The 17,826-nt window shown below is 42.6% G+C and overlaps 1 protein-coding gene across 1 annotated transcript in view; it reads left to right on the forward strand.

Moving 5' to 3' along the window:
• The window catches only part of PDC (phosducin), a 198,194-nt gene that overhangs the window by 93,515 nt on the left and 86,853 nt on the right, over nucleotides 1–17,826 (forward strand). Inside the window, exon 2 of the mRNA XM_069231999.1 lies at nucleotides 52–138. Within this exon, the coding sequence (XP_069088100.1) occupies nucleotides 72–138 (67 nt within the window). The 5' untranslated portion in view covers nucleotides 52–71. The remainder of the gene's footprint in view (nucleotides 1–51; nucleotides 139–17,826) is intronic.

Consider the following 17,826-nt stretch of genomic DNA (forward strand, 5'->3'; position numbering starts at 1 on the left):
TTACATGCTTGACTCTTCACATGAAAGTATTTTATTTTATTTTATTTGTAGGCAATAATAACGTCAGACTGATGGAAGACCGTGAAAACCACACGTGTGACGAGGAGAGCGATTTCGAAGGCTCTGCAATGAATACAGGTAACTGACTGTAGAAAATAGCAATTGTAGCACCATTGTTTTCATGTTTGTTGAGCGGCTGGTCCTTTTCTCTTGAAACACACACAAAAGCTATGACAACCAGTCTTGTCTATTGACTTTTCCACTGTGTCTCCTTGTTGAAATCCAGAGAGCGCCTGCGTGGTGTGATTTGAGCTTTGGTACATGTTCTAATACTATAGTGACGCGCTTCTCTTTTCATCCAACCTACTGGGAGGGCTGTTCTGGTTCATGCATAGCAGCTGTGAAGTAGCTGTGCTCTCTATGAATCGATTCATTCATTCTTCATTTCTCTCACCAAGTCTGTGCTACCTTACCTCTCTCTGTAGCTCTCTCTACCACTCCACTCCTCCTCAACTCTCTCTCCCATTTCCCTCTCAACCTCACATCTCTCTCACTAACTCACCTCTTTCTACCTCGTAATTCTCTTTCACTAATCAACCTCTAATTTTACCTCACCATTAATCCATTACCTCACCTCTGCATCCCCCCTTTCTCTCATTCTACACTTCTGTTCCCTTTCCTTAACCTCTCTAAATATTATACTCCTCTCTGGCTACCTCTAGTTGTATACCTCTGTCCTTTTAACTCCATCATTAACGTCGCTCTCTCTCTATCTCTCTTTCAATCACACACAGGCACATCTCTCTCTCTAGACCTCTCCATTTGAACTCACCCCAATCACCTCAACTATCTCTCTCAACAGCATTTGTTATATATCTCTCTTCCTCACCATTTCTTCCACCCACAACTTTCCACTGCTGTATAAACTTCACCTCTTTTTCTCTATTTCACGTTTTTCTTTTAATGTCCTCATTTCGCTCTAAACCATATTCATCTTTCTAAGCATAACCCGTCTCTCTCCCCTACTCTCTTTACATGTCCTGTTTTTGTATACCTCTTCTTAAGTTATCTCTATAACTTGCATCTCTTTCTTTGCTCAAGTCTCTCTGTTTACCTCTACCATACTCTGATTTTACCTCTTCCTAAATCAGCCCTTTTCCTACCTCTGTTTCTACCTCACCCCTTGGAGTACTGTACTCCTCTGCCTCCCTCCACATTTATTACTCCCTATGTATGCCTCTCTCTACCTCTGTACTGCATTCTACAACCTTCTTCCGTCTACCTCTTTTTATCTTTAATTTTTCCGCACCTTTCTCTATTTATTTTTGGTCTCTCTGTATATCACCTATCTTCTCGATTATTTCTGTCCTTAACCAGTACTCCCGCTACTTCATGTCTGTCACTGTACGGGCTCCTTTTAATCTATGTCCATGTCTTGTATCTTCGCTCATCATATTTCTCTTACTCTGTAGGGTCACATGCAACAGTCTAGCCAGAGAAGTGCATATATATGAAGGGGAGAAGAGGGACATAGCAGGAGAAGATAAATTAGGAGACAGGTATTTGGATTTGAATACACAGAAAGGTGAAAATCCTCAGAGCAACGCCTTAATTTTTTCATTGCAACAAGAAAACTAGTAGTGAAGGGGGTTACATTTATGATTGCAACTATTCTGCAGCTAAAGCTACAATTTCAAACTCTTTGTGCATATGTCTTATTTTTATATTGTGCACTGGTCCACTAAACATCTAACAAGACATGTCTAGTATGTTTTTCCTACAGTGCAACGCAAGGCAGCGCAAACCACTACATTGCATTACATTTCTTTATAAAGCCACGCAAGGCAGAGCAAATCTCCTCTTGTGTGGCTTTGTAAATATCTACTAGCATTTTGCATGGTGGCTGCATCATGAAAGTGGCTTAACCACAATGCTAAATGTTAGTAAATCTGGCCCCTGTTGTTGCGGAGCGAGAAGTATAGCTGGTCTGCTGCATAGGTACTGATAGCGCGTCCAGTCTTTATAAATTACTTGTACTTGGACACGCCGGAGGTCAGTGAACCTTTTAGCCGAGTTGAGTTCTCCTCATCCAAATATAGTCGGATCACTCAAATCAATAATCAATAACCATTGTAATCAATACCCAATACTTAATCAATAGATCAAGCGACACATTATAAATCAATAACAATCAGTATTTTGACACACCATGACCTTTCAGTCATGAATAACCACACCAGTTTATTAGAAGTTAATGAATTTATTTCTCTATATTAACAAAGCTAGCATGATATATGTGAGTCTCAAAATCAAATGATATATGTATACGAACATTACTATCTGTCCATAGCGGCGGAAGAAACGCAATCTTCGCAAAATCTGGATTATAATACACTCGGTTATAGCAATGCAAATCACTAATATAAGCAACTGAATTTGACTAATTTCATACATCACTCAGCATAACAAGATTTCAATTTAGCATGGTGCATTGAGTGAATACCTCATCTAACCTCTAATTAGCATTGGCATGTGGGCCTTCATGCTAAACGAATTTAGTCAACACAAATTTAGAAAACTCCTAGCTTGGGCCCTATCAAAATAAGCAGTTGGTACCTAGGAAGGAAAACACAATGCATAATACAATTATCCTTTCATATTTACCAAATACAATCAGCATTCAAGAAAAGTCTTCGTCCTTCAGGTATCGGTTCGATCAGCATGAGGCAGATTTAAAGGGGGCAACGTTAAGGACAAGTTTCCTTGCGGCAGCAAGGAGAATGGGGTAAAAGTTACTGCATAGGCAAGACAGGGCAAATTAAAGTTAAAGTCTCTAGGGTGAGAATTCTCAAAGTGTCTTTCTCTGGAATAGAGAAAAGGGCATCAAGATGTCGTCTAAGATGGCGCCTGGCATTTGGCTTCAAATTGGCATCAAGGAAAATGGCTGACTTCTCTTTGCCCGGTGGGTTTAAGTAAGAAACATTCCAAATTCTTCAGGGTCTTCCATTGGAGGGTTCAAAGGGTGGCTTCAATTTGACCAATGAAAAGTGTCTTTCTCCTAGTACTCATTTATGCATACATTGTCCTTGGATCCTTGGAACACAAGTTGCAATAAAGTTTGCCAATTATTTCGGTATCAGTGCTTTTATTGTCTGCACCTGCAGAAACTGACCTTGCTTAAAAGGGATGAAACCATCCTAGCACGAAACCTTGAGATAAGTGTATTAGTCATCTCTACTGGAAAAATACAACCTTAAAGTAAAATAATGTCTTTGTTTAATGCAAGTAAAACCACGCAGTTAAAATTTGAGACCAGGCAACTAGGCCAAAGCCTCTGCTAAATTTAAGCTAAGCATATAACAGTTTCAACAAGAAAATCATAGAATACATTTGTAATTATGACGGATTACTACATTTGGCAATTCTTCATGATTATTTAAGCCCATTTATAATAATGTCGAACTACCCTGTGGGCACAATTTCCCACATACATTATTTTCCTTTGCTAAATCACACTACCTTATACGATTTTGGTTACATAATATATTAATATTTTGTTAGTCCTTCTTTTCTGCGTCATCAGTACGATCTACTCCCAAATCTTCCAGGGCACTCGCGCTGCCAACGTAGGCCTGTGTGGGCTGAGTGCAGAAAGCTTGGAACTGTGATAGCAGCTGTGCATGTTCATGATAGGAAAGTCAGTCTTGAGAGACCTGAAAAAGAGGCCAAGCAAGCATTTGCTACACAGCTATGACAAGTACGGGGTGCGTGTGTCATAAGCCTACAGTTTTGTTATTTCAAACAAAGGCAGGTAAACTCCACCCCTGGCTCAGTGTACCTTTTTTTTTGCTTTGCTTTGCCAGGGCCTTGCCCTGGCAGGCCTTGACCCACTTAGAGCACTTTTTCCACTGATTGCTGGCTGCAGTGAGATCTTTACTGGCATGAAGCAGTGCATTTGAGGATGTCTAGCAGAATCAGACACCGCTCTGTAACACCTTTGCATCCAACATTAGTGGCCTTCTATGTTTTGGATCAGTCTTAATCTTGGTTAGACAAATTTTTGGTCCGCTGTACGTGGTTACGAATCACAGCACAAATTCACAATTTTCACTCCCCCTGCTGTGAGGCATACAAAGGACAAAAAAGGCCATCACCCCCTCCCAGTGCTTAATTTGTAAGTAAAAACGTGCCGGTGCCCAGAGCCCTCCTCTTAAACACGTGGCTGCTGGAATTAAATGTGCAAACAGGAATACTGAGGCAGCATAATGCTGAAGCCATCTCTGGCCTCTTCAATCCATTTAAAACCACTCCCTGCCCCTCCAGCTTACTGTTGCAGCGTTCTGCTTTCTCACATTGTAACGCTCTTCCGTTTTTCTCTTCCTTCGTCTTTCCCATGTGCCTTTTGCTCGCAGTAAATGCTTGAGGCAGACAAATAAGCTCCGGCCACCAAATATAAGTGCTGGTGCTCCGCACCGGAAACAACAAGCACAAATTAAGTTAAGCACTGCCCCCTCCCAGATGGACGAGTCCCCATGCATCCCCCAGGCTGCTTGCATGCGCCCCATCCTTCCCTTATGACAACACATGAGTCATTCTTGGTGCAAAACAGCTGCAGTTTTATTCACACAACAAAAACGGTCAAACGTAACTGTTCAAAATCATAACCCCCAATACAGTCCAATATTCTGGCCCTCATTATTTGTGGATACAGTTCCACCTGTTCATTTTACCCACCACTTCCTGACAGTGCTTAGAGCGAATAACCCCTTTTTGCAAGGATCTATCACTTCCTGTGACTTCTAGGCTACACTTTGCTGTCAAGTGTTGTGGGCAGCCCCCTGTGCCAACCCAGGCTGCAAGTGCCATGTCTGCCCACTGCTGCCCACTTGCTAACCATTGGCCTGCTCCCTGTGCCCCTGCTGTGAAGCATCCCAAGGGCACTCACTTGAGGGGCTCTTCCTTTGGCTATGGCGCTCCACCCTGCTGTCCCTCTTTGCTGTCTCTGCCTGAGCCCACTCTTTACTCGTGGCTGCGATGCCCGCATTTCTGGTGTGTGTTTGGGTGGGCCAATGGCGAAAGCATGTGTCCCCATGGGACCCTCCTGGCCATTTAAATCTAGCATCGCCTCCCAGGGACCCTGCTGATTGGCCCTTTAAATAAATACTGGCCAATCCAGCCCACACATTTTTGCAGGCTTGGCCTTCCTGCTTCCCAGTTTCCTGCCCCTCGTTAGGGGTTTGTCACGGGTCCCTTAGTGGTCCGGCTGCACATCACCAGCCTGCAAGATAACCCCTCCCAGACGGACGAGTCCCTGTGCATCCCCCATGCTGCTTGCATGCACCCCATACTCACCTTATAACAACACATGTTATTCTTGGTGCAAAAGAGCTGCTGTTTTATTCACACAAAAATGGTCAAACATAACTGTTCAAAATCATAAACCCCAACATAGTCCAATATTCTGGCCCTCCTTGCTTGTGGATCCCGCTCCATCGGTTCATTTTACTCAGAACTTCCTGACAGCGCCTAGAGCGAATGTCCCTGTTTTGCAGGGATCTAGCACTTCTTGCGGCTTCTAGGCTACACCTTGTTACAGAGTGTTGTGGGCGCCCCCCGGTGCCTACCTGGGCTGCAAGTGCCATGTCCACCCACTGCTGACCACTTGCCTTTTATTGGCCTGCTCCCCCTGCTGTGAGGCATCCCAAGGGCACTCTCTTGAGCGACTCCTCCTTTGGCTATTGCGCTCCCCCTGCTGTCCCTCTAGTGTTGTCTCCACCATGCTGCCTGTAGTTCCAAGACCTCAGGCAGGTTTCCCCACTCTCTCTCCACCTGTCTACTACTTGAAATGTAGCTGCTCCAGGGCCCCACTATGTTAAGCAGGAGCAAGCCCATGCCTTCCCCCGTCAAATGAACCTCATCTGGCTCACAGTAGCCCTGTGTTATGAGGTTGATGAGCCCATGCCTCAAAATCCCCATCCATTTGCTTTGCACACTTTGGGCATGGTAATGTACAACTTCCTTCAAGACCTTTCAACTGATGCGTTATCACCCACTCCCCTCCAATTTTAAGTAGGGTATGATCTCAAGTCAAGTGCTCCATCAGCGGAGACCTATTTTAACAGCACTATTAAAGATGGACGTAGACATAAGAGGGCTACTTCACATGACACATACAGTACTGCAGGCCTCCCTCCTACTGTCACATGTAATGAAAATGGTTTCCAACCCGTAGGACATCTAACACCGAGCATTGCAAGAATTGCAGAAGTTTGCTGCAGTTGCATTGTACCCCTGTTGGTGCCAGGGATGTGACACCTGCCCCTGCACCTTTCAGGTGGCCCACTAGTCATTCAGGGAACACCCATTCAGACCGAGGAAAATGAACATCTGTGAAATATGGAAGAATCAGTGACTCATCATGACATTTTTACATAGGGCAGATTTAACCGGAAGATATCGGTACTTTACAAGAGCGGCAGTTATATTACATAAGGACACATTCATTTTGGGTAGGCATGGGGAGGTTAAGTGATTGGCCCACTATCACAGGATATTGAGCTGACACGAGACTCGAACCTGGTTCCCCAGCTCCAAAGTCAGCTACTCTGGCCGTTACGCCATATTCTCGCCCTTCTGTTAACCGCTGACCCCAGCCCTTCCTGGGCCGATGTTGGTCGACTGTGCGCCGATGCCAAAAATGTGGTTTTATATGAACAGGGTCGTTGAATGGGAGGGGCTACCTGGCCAGTGTGCTCCTGGCAGTGATTACCTTTCTATGTGATGTGACGCTATCTTTTCTAGCTGTCACGCAGTGCACTGGCAGTTGCTCAACTGAAAATGTTAATAGCTTTGTATATTAAGGATATTGAAATACCATGGTAACCAAGCATCTGACAGACTGCAAACCCGCTCTGTTAGCCTCAGAGGTCAGTTTACAGATTTTGCAGCAGCCCACCCACCCCTACTGAAGCTGGGTGAAATTTCCACTATTTACCATAAGTACCATAGCTAGAGCAATATATGACACAAAAAATGAGTGAGTTGTTGCACGTGCCTCAGTTATTTGTGCAGCACTTTAAGAGAACAGTTCAAATCCCAGCAGTGCACCTCAGGCTGTCATCTTTCCAAGGTTGATAAAATAAGCTCCACTGAATTGGTTAATAGCAAGCTGCATTACAAAAGTGTAACATCGTGGTATCAAGAGCTATTGAAAGTCAATTTACATAAAGACATGTATGGGGCACTGCTCTTTATAATGAATGTTGAGAAAGATCATTAAATGACTTAGAATTCTGACCCACCATTGGACTGGTGTGCCAACCTCTGGGAAGATGCTATCCGAACTCGAACATCGTATTGCAACACCACTTTACAAGTCTGTAAGTAACGAGTACATCTGAAAGAACAAGCAATACACATGAAATATGTGAAATAAATAATAATGACTCCTTGTTCAATGTACCTATACTTTGTTACATGAAAAAAACAGAACTGCGAGATTTGGTATCAATACCTGCACTTGATGAATAACATAGAAGAGCCGTTATTTCAATAGAAGCAGCAGTGTATGTCCATACCGGCTGAACTGAAGTCTCCAGCTAATATATAGAACTGAACTGCCCTCGTGAATTTCTTTTTAATGTCTTGATGAAGACTTAAGAAATGTGAACAGCTGAAATGCCATGTCGAAGAAACATTTTTCAAAACAGTCTCTACAACGTCCTTTAGAGATACAATCTTGTTACCTGGTTGGAAATGTATATTTGAAGAGTTTTTATATACTTTAAAGTTGTGAGTGGGACTTGAAAGGGGGCAAATTGTATGAGGAAGTTTGAGCATTGCCCCTTTGGCACATTGTAGAAGTTATTGATTTTCTGCTTTTGATTTCAGTTTTTTTAAAATTTTATGTATGAAGTGCACTAATACATGTTGAATAAAGTGCAAAGGTGGATTACTAGACCCATTTTAGTTGTTTCACTCACAATATTGTCCCTTACTTTCCAATTTCATTTATTTTATTGGTAAATTAAGTCTATGCAGTATGGGCAATCTGGATTATCCAAAATATGACACTGATAAATAAGATTAATCACTATCGGAATATATAAAATAATATGCGGTAAAACCAAGGACAGAGGACATGTTCCCCACAGGATTAGATAACACTGTTCCCTTTTTATATTTACCTCTCTAATAAAGTAGATCAAGATCATATTTGTTTGAGTATGCAGCGGTATCATAAAAATATCAAATTTTTCTATGTATGTGTTAATATCAATCGTATACACATAGCTAGCTTAAACATTTTTCGAAGGCATGCCCAGCATAGCAGATCTCTGGGGAACTTTGACTACTTTCCCTCCACCGCATGTGTGCTGGTACTCTCTCCCTGCCGGCACACGCTAAAATCTCAAATGCAAAAACCCGGTGTTCGGCCTGCTAGCACACCATCAAGTCTACTGAGAGGTCTGCCTTTGACCATGAAAAGATTGCAAATGATGATAGTCACACATAAGAAGCGAAAACAAATGAGTATCACTTTCAGGACAAGGCCACTCATTTTACCAAGTAGAATCTTACCATAACTAAACGCGAAACAAGATATCATAATGAACATATGAAAGCTTCAGAACATAAAACTATATTGTCTCTGACAGTGATTGTTTATTTTAGAAGAGACACCTCAGAACCACCGAATAACATCACTTCCGTGACATGGTTTACCAGGACACATCTTTAACTCCTGTGTTTGAAATGAGCTTCTAAGACTGGTCTTAAGCCCCTAAAGTGTTTTGAGCCTCTGCATAAGGCATGAACCACAAAGACTTGTCTTTAACCTCTGCTCTTGAGATGAACCACTGAGACATTTCTTTATCCCCTTCAAATAAGATTATTCATTAAAAAGTCTTTAGCCCCTGTATTTGACATGAGCCCTGTTAGAAATTGGGTTTTTGGTTGGCAGTCAGGTTACCCTCTGTCCAAGCAAGAACCCTCACTCTAGTCAGGGTAAGTCACACAATCCAAATTATCCTGTGCCCACCCTCTGGTAGCTTGGCACGAGCAGTCAGGCTAAACTTAGAAGGCAATGTGTAAAGTATTTGTGCAATAAATCATACAATAACATAATAGAGCACCACAAAAATACACCACACAGTGTTTAGAAAAATATATAATATTTATCTGGGTATTTGCAGGTCAAAACGATAAAAGATGCAATATGAAATTGTAGGGATATCACTGAAAAGTGATATAAAGTGTCTTAAGTCTTTAAAAAGTAAACAAAGTCTCTTTCAAGCAGAAAGTACCTGGTTTGGAGTGGAAAAACTCCCCAGAGGGCCGCAGAGGAGGAGATACGTGGAAAAATGGTGTGTGTGTTGGTTTCACCCCTTCACACACGGACTTGCGTCGTTATTTTTCACGCGGGGAAACGTGCGTCGTTCTACGGGAAGAAAAATGGTGTGTGCGTCGGTTTCGCCCCTTCACACACGGACTTGCGTCGTTATTTTTCACTCAGGGAAGACGTGCGTCGTTTTCCGGCACGCGGACCGTCTCCTTCTATGGATCGCGGGATTACTAGATGTCCCAGGGTCTGTGCGTGGATTCCTCGGCTTGTTATCCGGCTGCTCGTCGTTCTGGGAGGCTGTGCGTGGAATTCTCTTCCTCACGGCAGGCGTCGCGTCGATTTCCTCTCTGGAAGTCGGGCGGCGTTGTCCATGCGAGGCAGTGCGTCGAAGTTCCGGTCGCGCCGCAGGCGTCGCATCGAGCGGCTTCTTTCTGGATCGGCGTGTGGTGAATTTCTCACCGCGGAACAAGCTGTGCGTCAAAATTTTCAGCGCACGAGGAGTCCAAATGAAAAAGAGAAGTCTTTTTGGTCCTGAGAATTCAGGGAACAGGAGGCAAGCTCTATCCAAGCCCTTGGAGAGCACCTTTACAGCCAGACAAGAGTTCAGTAAGGCAGCAGGCCAACAGCAAGGCAGCAGTCCTTTGTAGAAAGCAGACAGGTGAGTCCTTTGAGCAGCCAGGCAGTACTTTTTGGCAGGATGTAGGTTCTGGTTCAGGTTTCTTCTCCAGCAAGTGTCTGATGAGGTAGGGCAGAGGCCCTGTTCTATACTAAATTGTGCCTTTGAAGTGGGGGTGACTTCAAAGAGTGGCTAAGAAATGCACCAGGTCCCCTTTCAGTTCAATCCTGTCTGCCAGGGTCCCATAAGGGGGTGTGGCAGTCCTTTGTGTGAGGGCAGAGCCATTCAAAATGCAGGTGTATGCAAGTGAGGCTGAGCACCCTGTGTTTGGGGTGTGTCTGAGTGAATGCACAAGGAGCTGTCAACTAAATCTAGCCATACGTGGATTGTAAGGCACAGAAAGATTTAAGTGCAAAGAAATGCTCACTTTCTAAAAGTGGCATTTCTAGAATAGTAATATTAAATCCGACTTCACCAGTCAGCAGGATTTTGTATTACCATTCTGGCCATACTAAATATGACCTTCCTGCTCCTTTCAGATCAGCAGCTGCCGCTTCAACAATGTATGAGGGCAGCCCCAATTTTAGCCTATGAAGGGAGCAGGCCTCACAGTAGTGTAAAAATGAATTTAGGAGTTTTACACTACCAGGACACATAAACTACACAGGTACATGTCCTGCCTTTTACCCACACAGCGCCCAGCACTAGGGGTTACCTAGGGCACACATTAGGGGTGACTTATATGTAGAAAAAAGGGAGTTTTAGGCTTGCCAAGTACATTTAAATGCCAGGTGGAAGTGGCAGTGAAACTGCACACACAGGCCTTGCAATGGCAGGCCTGAGACAAGGTGAAGGGGCTACTTAAGTGGGTGGCACAACCAGTGCTGCAGGCCCACTAGTAGCATTTAATCTACAGGCCCTAGGCACATATAGTGCACTCTACTAGAGTCTTACAAGTAAATCAAATAGCCAATCATGGATAAACCAATCAACAGTACAATTTACACAGAGAGCATATGCACTTTAGCACTGGTTAGCAGTGGTAAAGTGCCCAGAGTTCAAAAGCCAACAACAACAGGTCAGAAGAATTAGGAGGAAGGAGGCAAAAAGTTTGGGGATGACTCTGTCAAAAAAGCCAGGTCCAACAAGCCCCAAAGACATTTCTTATGTTTGTACATGTAACACAAGCACATTAGACGTGTCTTGAACCCTTGTGTATGACATGAGTATGAGCAGTGTCCTGAGCTTATGAGGTATGACTTGTATCCATAAAATGTCTTTGACACCCTAAAGTATGGAGAGAGCCTGGAAGACATGCATTGGAGCACTGTTTTATGACTATGGCTTCTAAGGCAAGTCTTGAGCCCAAGGTATGATTGGAGCCCCAAAAATGTCCTGATTTCCATTAGAAGGTATTCTCATGAGAAGCATGTCTTAAAAGCTTAAGGTATTCACTGAGCCCCATTAAATTTTTTGTTCTACTGAAATTTCGTGTAAACCCTTAAGATATATCTTGAGCAGCTCCTGAGGAGTAACCTGATTTCCCAAGAGGTCACCAGTCAGTGACTGATGACTCGAGGCCCTAATACACTCTTTGACCCCTTTGAAAACTTCCCACAAGGCCTGAATTACAGCATATGGCTCAAGTCTCCAAGAATTGTAATGAGCTCCCAGAGTATGCCTTCATCCTTGCAACCAGTATTTGTGCTTCTGGGGTGACTTAAGCCTTCCACACATGTGGCCCACGGTATGATACGACCCCCGCCAAATGTGTCTTGAGCCATGGCGTGACCTGAGACCCATAGACATGATGAGTTTCTGCTTGTGGTGCAAGTACCTGAGCCACGGGTTATACTACAGCTTTAAACATGTATTATTCTGCCGAGATAGGCCTCAACCCCAAAAGACATGGCTTGAGTTTCTAAGACATAGCTTGGTACAAGAAGCATGTTGTAAACCCCTTGACTGTACCTGCCCCCTTCCCCCCAGAAATGTACTGGGCTCCTGAGGGAAGCTGCTTAACATAAAGCATGTCATGAGCGTCTGTTGAATGATTGAATAAATTAATATGTTGAGAAATGCCTTGAGTCACTGAAGTACAGCTGGCGCCCTCAAGATGTCTTGTGCATCTGAGAAATGGCTGGGTGACCAAAGGCATATCATGAGCCGCTGCGATATGGCCTGGCAGGCTAAGATATGTCTTGAGCCCTAATGTCCTTTAAAGGCTTCCAGGTTTTATAGGACACGCAGGTCCTTGTGAACTCCATCTTTCAACATCTGTGAACCGTTCAATGCAAGAATTACCCTGAATAAAAGAAACAAACTGTGTAAAGTTGTTTTATGGTTTTTGTAAAGTATGCACTAAGCGCTGTGTAAAAATGACATTTTGTGGTGAGCAGAATTCTCATAATGTGATTGATACCGTGGCTCATGGGTCGAGATATCACACTTGCGCACTACACAAACACTGCTCTTATGCGCCTGAAGTGGCATGAAGGATTGAGAAACTGCTGACGTGTTATCTCAGATTTTTATTTTTTTATTTTTTATTGAAGAGGCATATCTGTGTGTTCCAGCTGTTTCTTTACATTGGATTATGTGTGGGTGTACGTTTAACTGCTGCAAGTCTCGCTGTGCCTCAGAAAAACAATGGCCACTCCCCTTCAGCAGTCGCGCGTGTGTTGTTGATATGTGTTAGCGCGTCGGACCTTAAAAAGTAAACTTACAAGGGGACGCAAATAGGTCGATGAACCTTTTGACTTGCAATTAGGATATTCCCGCGATAACTCCAGTACATACAAATCAGTGATCAATAACCAATACACAATATCAATAATCAAAAGCAATCAATAACATTAATAATCAATAGAGTCAGTAATTGTCACGCACCATGACCTTTCAGTCATGAATAACCACACCTTTTAATAAAAGTTAGAATATTTATTTCCCTATATTAACAATGCTAAGGTCATGTAGATTAATCTTAATATCAAATGAAACACATACAGAAACAATCCTGGCTGTCCAAAGTGGCGGAAGAAACATAATCTAATCTAAGCTTGAACTACAACACATTCTAAGGTTATAGTGCAAATTAATAACAAAATCACTTGCATCAGAGTGATTACATACATTCGAGTTCAGCAGAGAAATTCATCAAGTATTATTCCCTGTTAGCAGAATTTGATTAGTGAGGATCCTTAACTAACACCAGATTAGCATCAGCATGTTGGGCTTCATGCAAAACAATTTAGTAACACGAATTTAGAAAAACATCTAACAATGGCTCTATCAAAACAGTGCGGTTGGTACCTAGAATGAAAAAGCAAATATGCATGATAATCAATATTCTAATTCATAATACCTATCCTCAGTGTGGATCAGCAAGCAGAGTCAGTCTTCGTCATCAGGACATCAGTCGATCTGCAAGGCTTCAGGATTCAGCATCAAAGTTCAGAAAACGCAGTCTTTAAGCAAATGCAGTTGTGCATGCCTCTTGTCAGGACGCACAAGAAAATATTGACCTTTCGGCCAGCAACAAAATGGGCAATGAAGGTGTCTTCTCTCAGTGCAGTCTCGTTAAATCAAAACCAGTAAAACTATTTCCCAAATCCCTATTGGTCAAAGGATCGCATGTTCACACTATGTCCAATAAAATTAAAACTCCAAATTGATTAATTCTAGCATTACTCCATTCACATGTCGTTGATTGGTTGTCTTGCAATGTCCTCATCATCCGGCTCATCAGGTAACAATATTGTTGCAGCTTCTACTCCAGTCACTGTTTCCCTTGTTCTCTTCCTGAGAAAGTCAGTCTCCGACATTTTACACACAAAATGTTACATTAACAAGAACAGCATCTTGTAGCAGTCGGTTCTCATGAGAAAACTTTTCAGCTATGAGCACGTTTAAACAATACAATGGAAAATTCACAGTTTAACTTTCTAGGACAGCCATTTATTAAACGGAAGAAATACAGCTTTGACATGAGGCCTGGCAAATAGGCCAAGACCTTTGCTGAGTTAAGGCCTACAATTAATAAAGCTAATGCATTATGCATAACCCTAAATGTGACCTACTACTACATTAGTCAGATATATTTTCAACATTTCACAGTATTAGAATATCAATAAGTACACTTCGTGAACATTGGCGGCCACTCATCATAATCACATTTTCAAATGCGTGCAATATTTTTTTACGTTATTATATTTTCTACACAAATCCATTATACAGAATACATAAATACTCATTAATAATTTTTATTAAAATACATGCGCTAGCATATGACACACAGTCATTTTACGTGTATGATGGGTAAAATAAAAGAAAACTAGAATTTATAAAATAACATTGACATCCATTATAACAACAGTATCAAAAGTCCGTATAGCGACACTTTATCATTCAAATAAACAAGAAGTAACATGACACAGCAAAGTGCACATTTCTGGAGGAGTCTGCTACACTTATCTCCAGTGTCTGTCTCCTTATGAACATCCATATTTCTCACCAGGCGTCTGTTTTGCTTTCACTAATAACCGAGCTGACAAAAATCTCTGGAAAGCACTTCTTAGTTCAAAGAAGACACTTATTATTTCACCACAACGTACCTAAAAGGAGATTAGCATGTGGAAACCACACGTTTAAAAACGTCACAGCAATGAAAGGAAAATATACCAAAATGGTTCTCCACTGCAATCTACAAAGCAAATATATGCATTTACATTATAATGTAAAGCAAATAATGAAGTAAGAATGCATCACTGTAGGGCCTGCCAAGTTCTTCATCTTTCTCATGCCAGCATGACGATGACCCCTTTTGTCTGCGAAAGAGAAAGAGGTCTCCACCCTCACAGGAAATATATCAGACATCTGACGTCTAGAATCCTGATTGAGGCCACTCACACTCGCACTGTCGCACTGGGTCTTTTTATATCTTGAAAAACCAAAAGGAGCTTTCTGGAGAAAAAAAAACTCTGTGCCGGGCTGTTAATTGAAGATACGGCTCAGTACTGCCCCGGGAGCATTTCCGGATCGGAAACGAGTGATCCGGAAGAGAACTTCCCGACAGCCACTGAGGATGCGCGTTTCGATGAGGGAGGGATTTTTAAACCCACTGCGACTTCATCAGAGGAGGAGACTGATTCCCCACATACCGCTGACAGGGAGACGCCTGTGACCACAACGGAGCAGCAGAGAGAAGGCCATGCCGGAGCCCGGACGCCAGAAGAGACAACCACAAGAAGATTTCCCGACGCCTGGTGGGACGAACAGGAGGCGGCGAAGTCCACAGACTGGCCACGCTCTAGGAAGAGCGTGGCCTAGCCAGGTACAATCTGACAACCAAGAGAAGTGGGTGGGGGGGTGGGAAAGAGAGGAGATTTTTGTTTTTTCCCCATAAGGAAACGTTGCTATTCGTTCATTGATATTTGCTTGTCTGTTGTCTTGGATGAGTAATTTTCGCCAATAATTCACTTTACAACCAGATATGGTCTGTTGTATTTTTGTGTTTTGTTTGTTTCTTTTGTTCTGATACTCACTGGGTCAGGGCTACTATGGATAGACACGACAAGAGCAAGTAGAGTACCGGTGTGGGAGTAAAGATACCAAGAGAAGGAAAGAGAGAGAAAGAGAGAAGAAAAGCTAGCAAGAGACATAAGAAAAGTAACAGGATAGTGAATAAGAAAATCTGGAAAAGAGGACATAACACAGGAAAACAAAAGAAAGTAAGAGAAGAAAAGAAAAGGAAATGAAAGAGAGGAGAGCCAGACAGAAGAGGAAAGAAGGGAGAGAAAGAAAAGAAAATCGTCATTGTACTACTTACCTACCAACCAACGTTCTTGTATTGTTTGTTTCTCTATCCATGCTCCTCCTGAGTCATCATCTGGGGAAAGAAGAAAACAGAGAGAGTGAAGACTGCGTGTAAAGAAAGAGGCAAAGAGAAGAACGAAATAGAGAGCAAGTAATAGAACTTACAGAACTGTACTACCCTCTTAAAACAATAAATCACAACCCTTATATTATCAAGTGTGAGCCTCCATTACTGTCACCCTTTTACACCATCATTTCGCAATTCAAACATGGTGGCTAGTTTAGGTCAGGGTTGAAAGAAACAGGATGGAACTGGTCAGTTTCCCAAGGTGTCTCTCCCAAGCCCAAGCCGTTCCCTGCTGTACTATAAAAATCAGCCTAGTACATCCTTATCATGCTCACTGACTAACTCCTCCATATTATGTACTAGCTCTTCGGTGATATTATGTCCTAGCTCTTCAGTGAGAAAGAGCACGAAAACAAGACAGAATGCATAGTTTACAATGTGGAAAATTATGAGCAGCTTTGACATGGCAGTGTCTAATGCTATGACAAAGTCAATAGGCAGAATGAATCTAAGGCTAAACTGAATACAAAATGTAGTCTGTAACTGGTAAACACTGGATAGCTAACACGAAGTCAGTGGTCAAAACACACATTTCACTACAGCATCGAAGCCGTATGGTCATCAGCATAGCATACTTTGGGCAGAGATACAGGAAATGTTTCTCATCTTCTGTCCAGTTAGTACAGTTGAAACATCACATGGTCTGGCTGGATGAAGGACCCCATTTATAAGGAAAAAAGTTCATAAGTAAAATGCCAAGACTAAATTTAATGTACAAAACCATTGCTATTGTTGGCTCAACCTCACCCGTAAATAAGACTCAAACCTATGAGTACATTTCTGGGTTAGAACATGTAAGGGTCTCTCTGGGGGCATCTGCAAGTGACTTTTCCTGTATCTCCAGGTCCTTCAGGTGCTAGACTAGTGTAAACTGACTTTGAGAAAGACCAGAGATGAGGCACACCTGTCTGCCTCAAAAGTTTGCAAACATGCCTAAGACAGTCAAGCAACCTCCTCATGGGTGTCATTTAGGGGTCGCCACAACGGAGAGAATTTTGAGTGAAGGTGGGTAAAATGGTGTGATGACATGGGAATTAGGCAGTGAGGAATCCTTTTAAATCTAAGGGGTATATTTACAATGCCCTAGCGCCACCTTGTGCCACATTAACATCATCATTTTTTAAGTTAATGCGGCCCAACAAGGCCAAAATCCCCACGCCGTATTTACAGAGTGGCGCAATGCATGCATTCAAGAGCAGGCATTAAAAGGGTGCTTCCATTCTTTGCACTGAGGCCCTATGTACTCTGCAGGAGCAGCGCCAATATTTTGGCACTACTCCTGCAGAGTACATCAATAGCGTCAGCCCCCTACCCTGCGCCATGGTTCGCCGTATTTTAAATACGGCGCACACATGGTGGCATAGGGGGGTGCAAGGGGCGCAGGGAAAGTGGCACTGCACTCGGTGCAGCGCCACTTTCCATAAATCTGCCTCTATGTTCATTGGCAGAAGAGATGGCCTGTGAAAAATATGTGCCTGTACCATACTGAGAAGAAATACTAGTTAACATACATCCACAAAACAACAGGACCGACATATGGATAAAGAGGACCACTCTTTGGACCATTAAATTGTTACGGTGCCATTGTGGAAGCTGACTTGGGATGTACATTTGATGCCTGAATTATAATTTAAAATTGACAGTGGCTAGTGGATTCAGAAACTACAAGTAACATTGCCACTAGATTTATACAAGTACAAAAATACATTTGGACGATAAAACATGACAACTGCAGGTTGAATTCGATGACTTGGGTAGTGACACATCATACTGAAATACCAGAAATTAAAAATCTATGTAGTTAGAAGAAAACTCAGATGGTTATAATTGATGCACCAAATATTTAATCTAATATTGTGCCTGGTCCTACTATTATTTGCAGGATTTTTTATGAAGTGTAATTCCAATTCGTTCTATCTTAAAAAA

This window comes from Pleurodeles waltl, chromosome 4_2 (genome assembly GCF_031143425.1).
Source record: "Pleurodeles waltl isolate 20211129_DDA chromosome 4_2, aPleWal1.hap1.20221129, whole genome shotgun sequence".
Lineage (NCBI taxonomy): Eukaryota > Metazoa > Chordata > Amphibia > Caudata > Salamandridae > Pleurodeles > Pleurodeles waltl.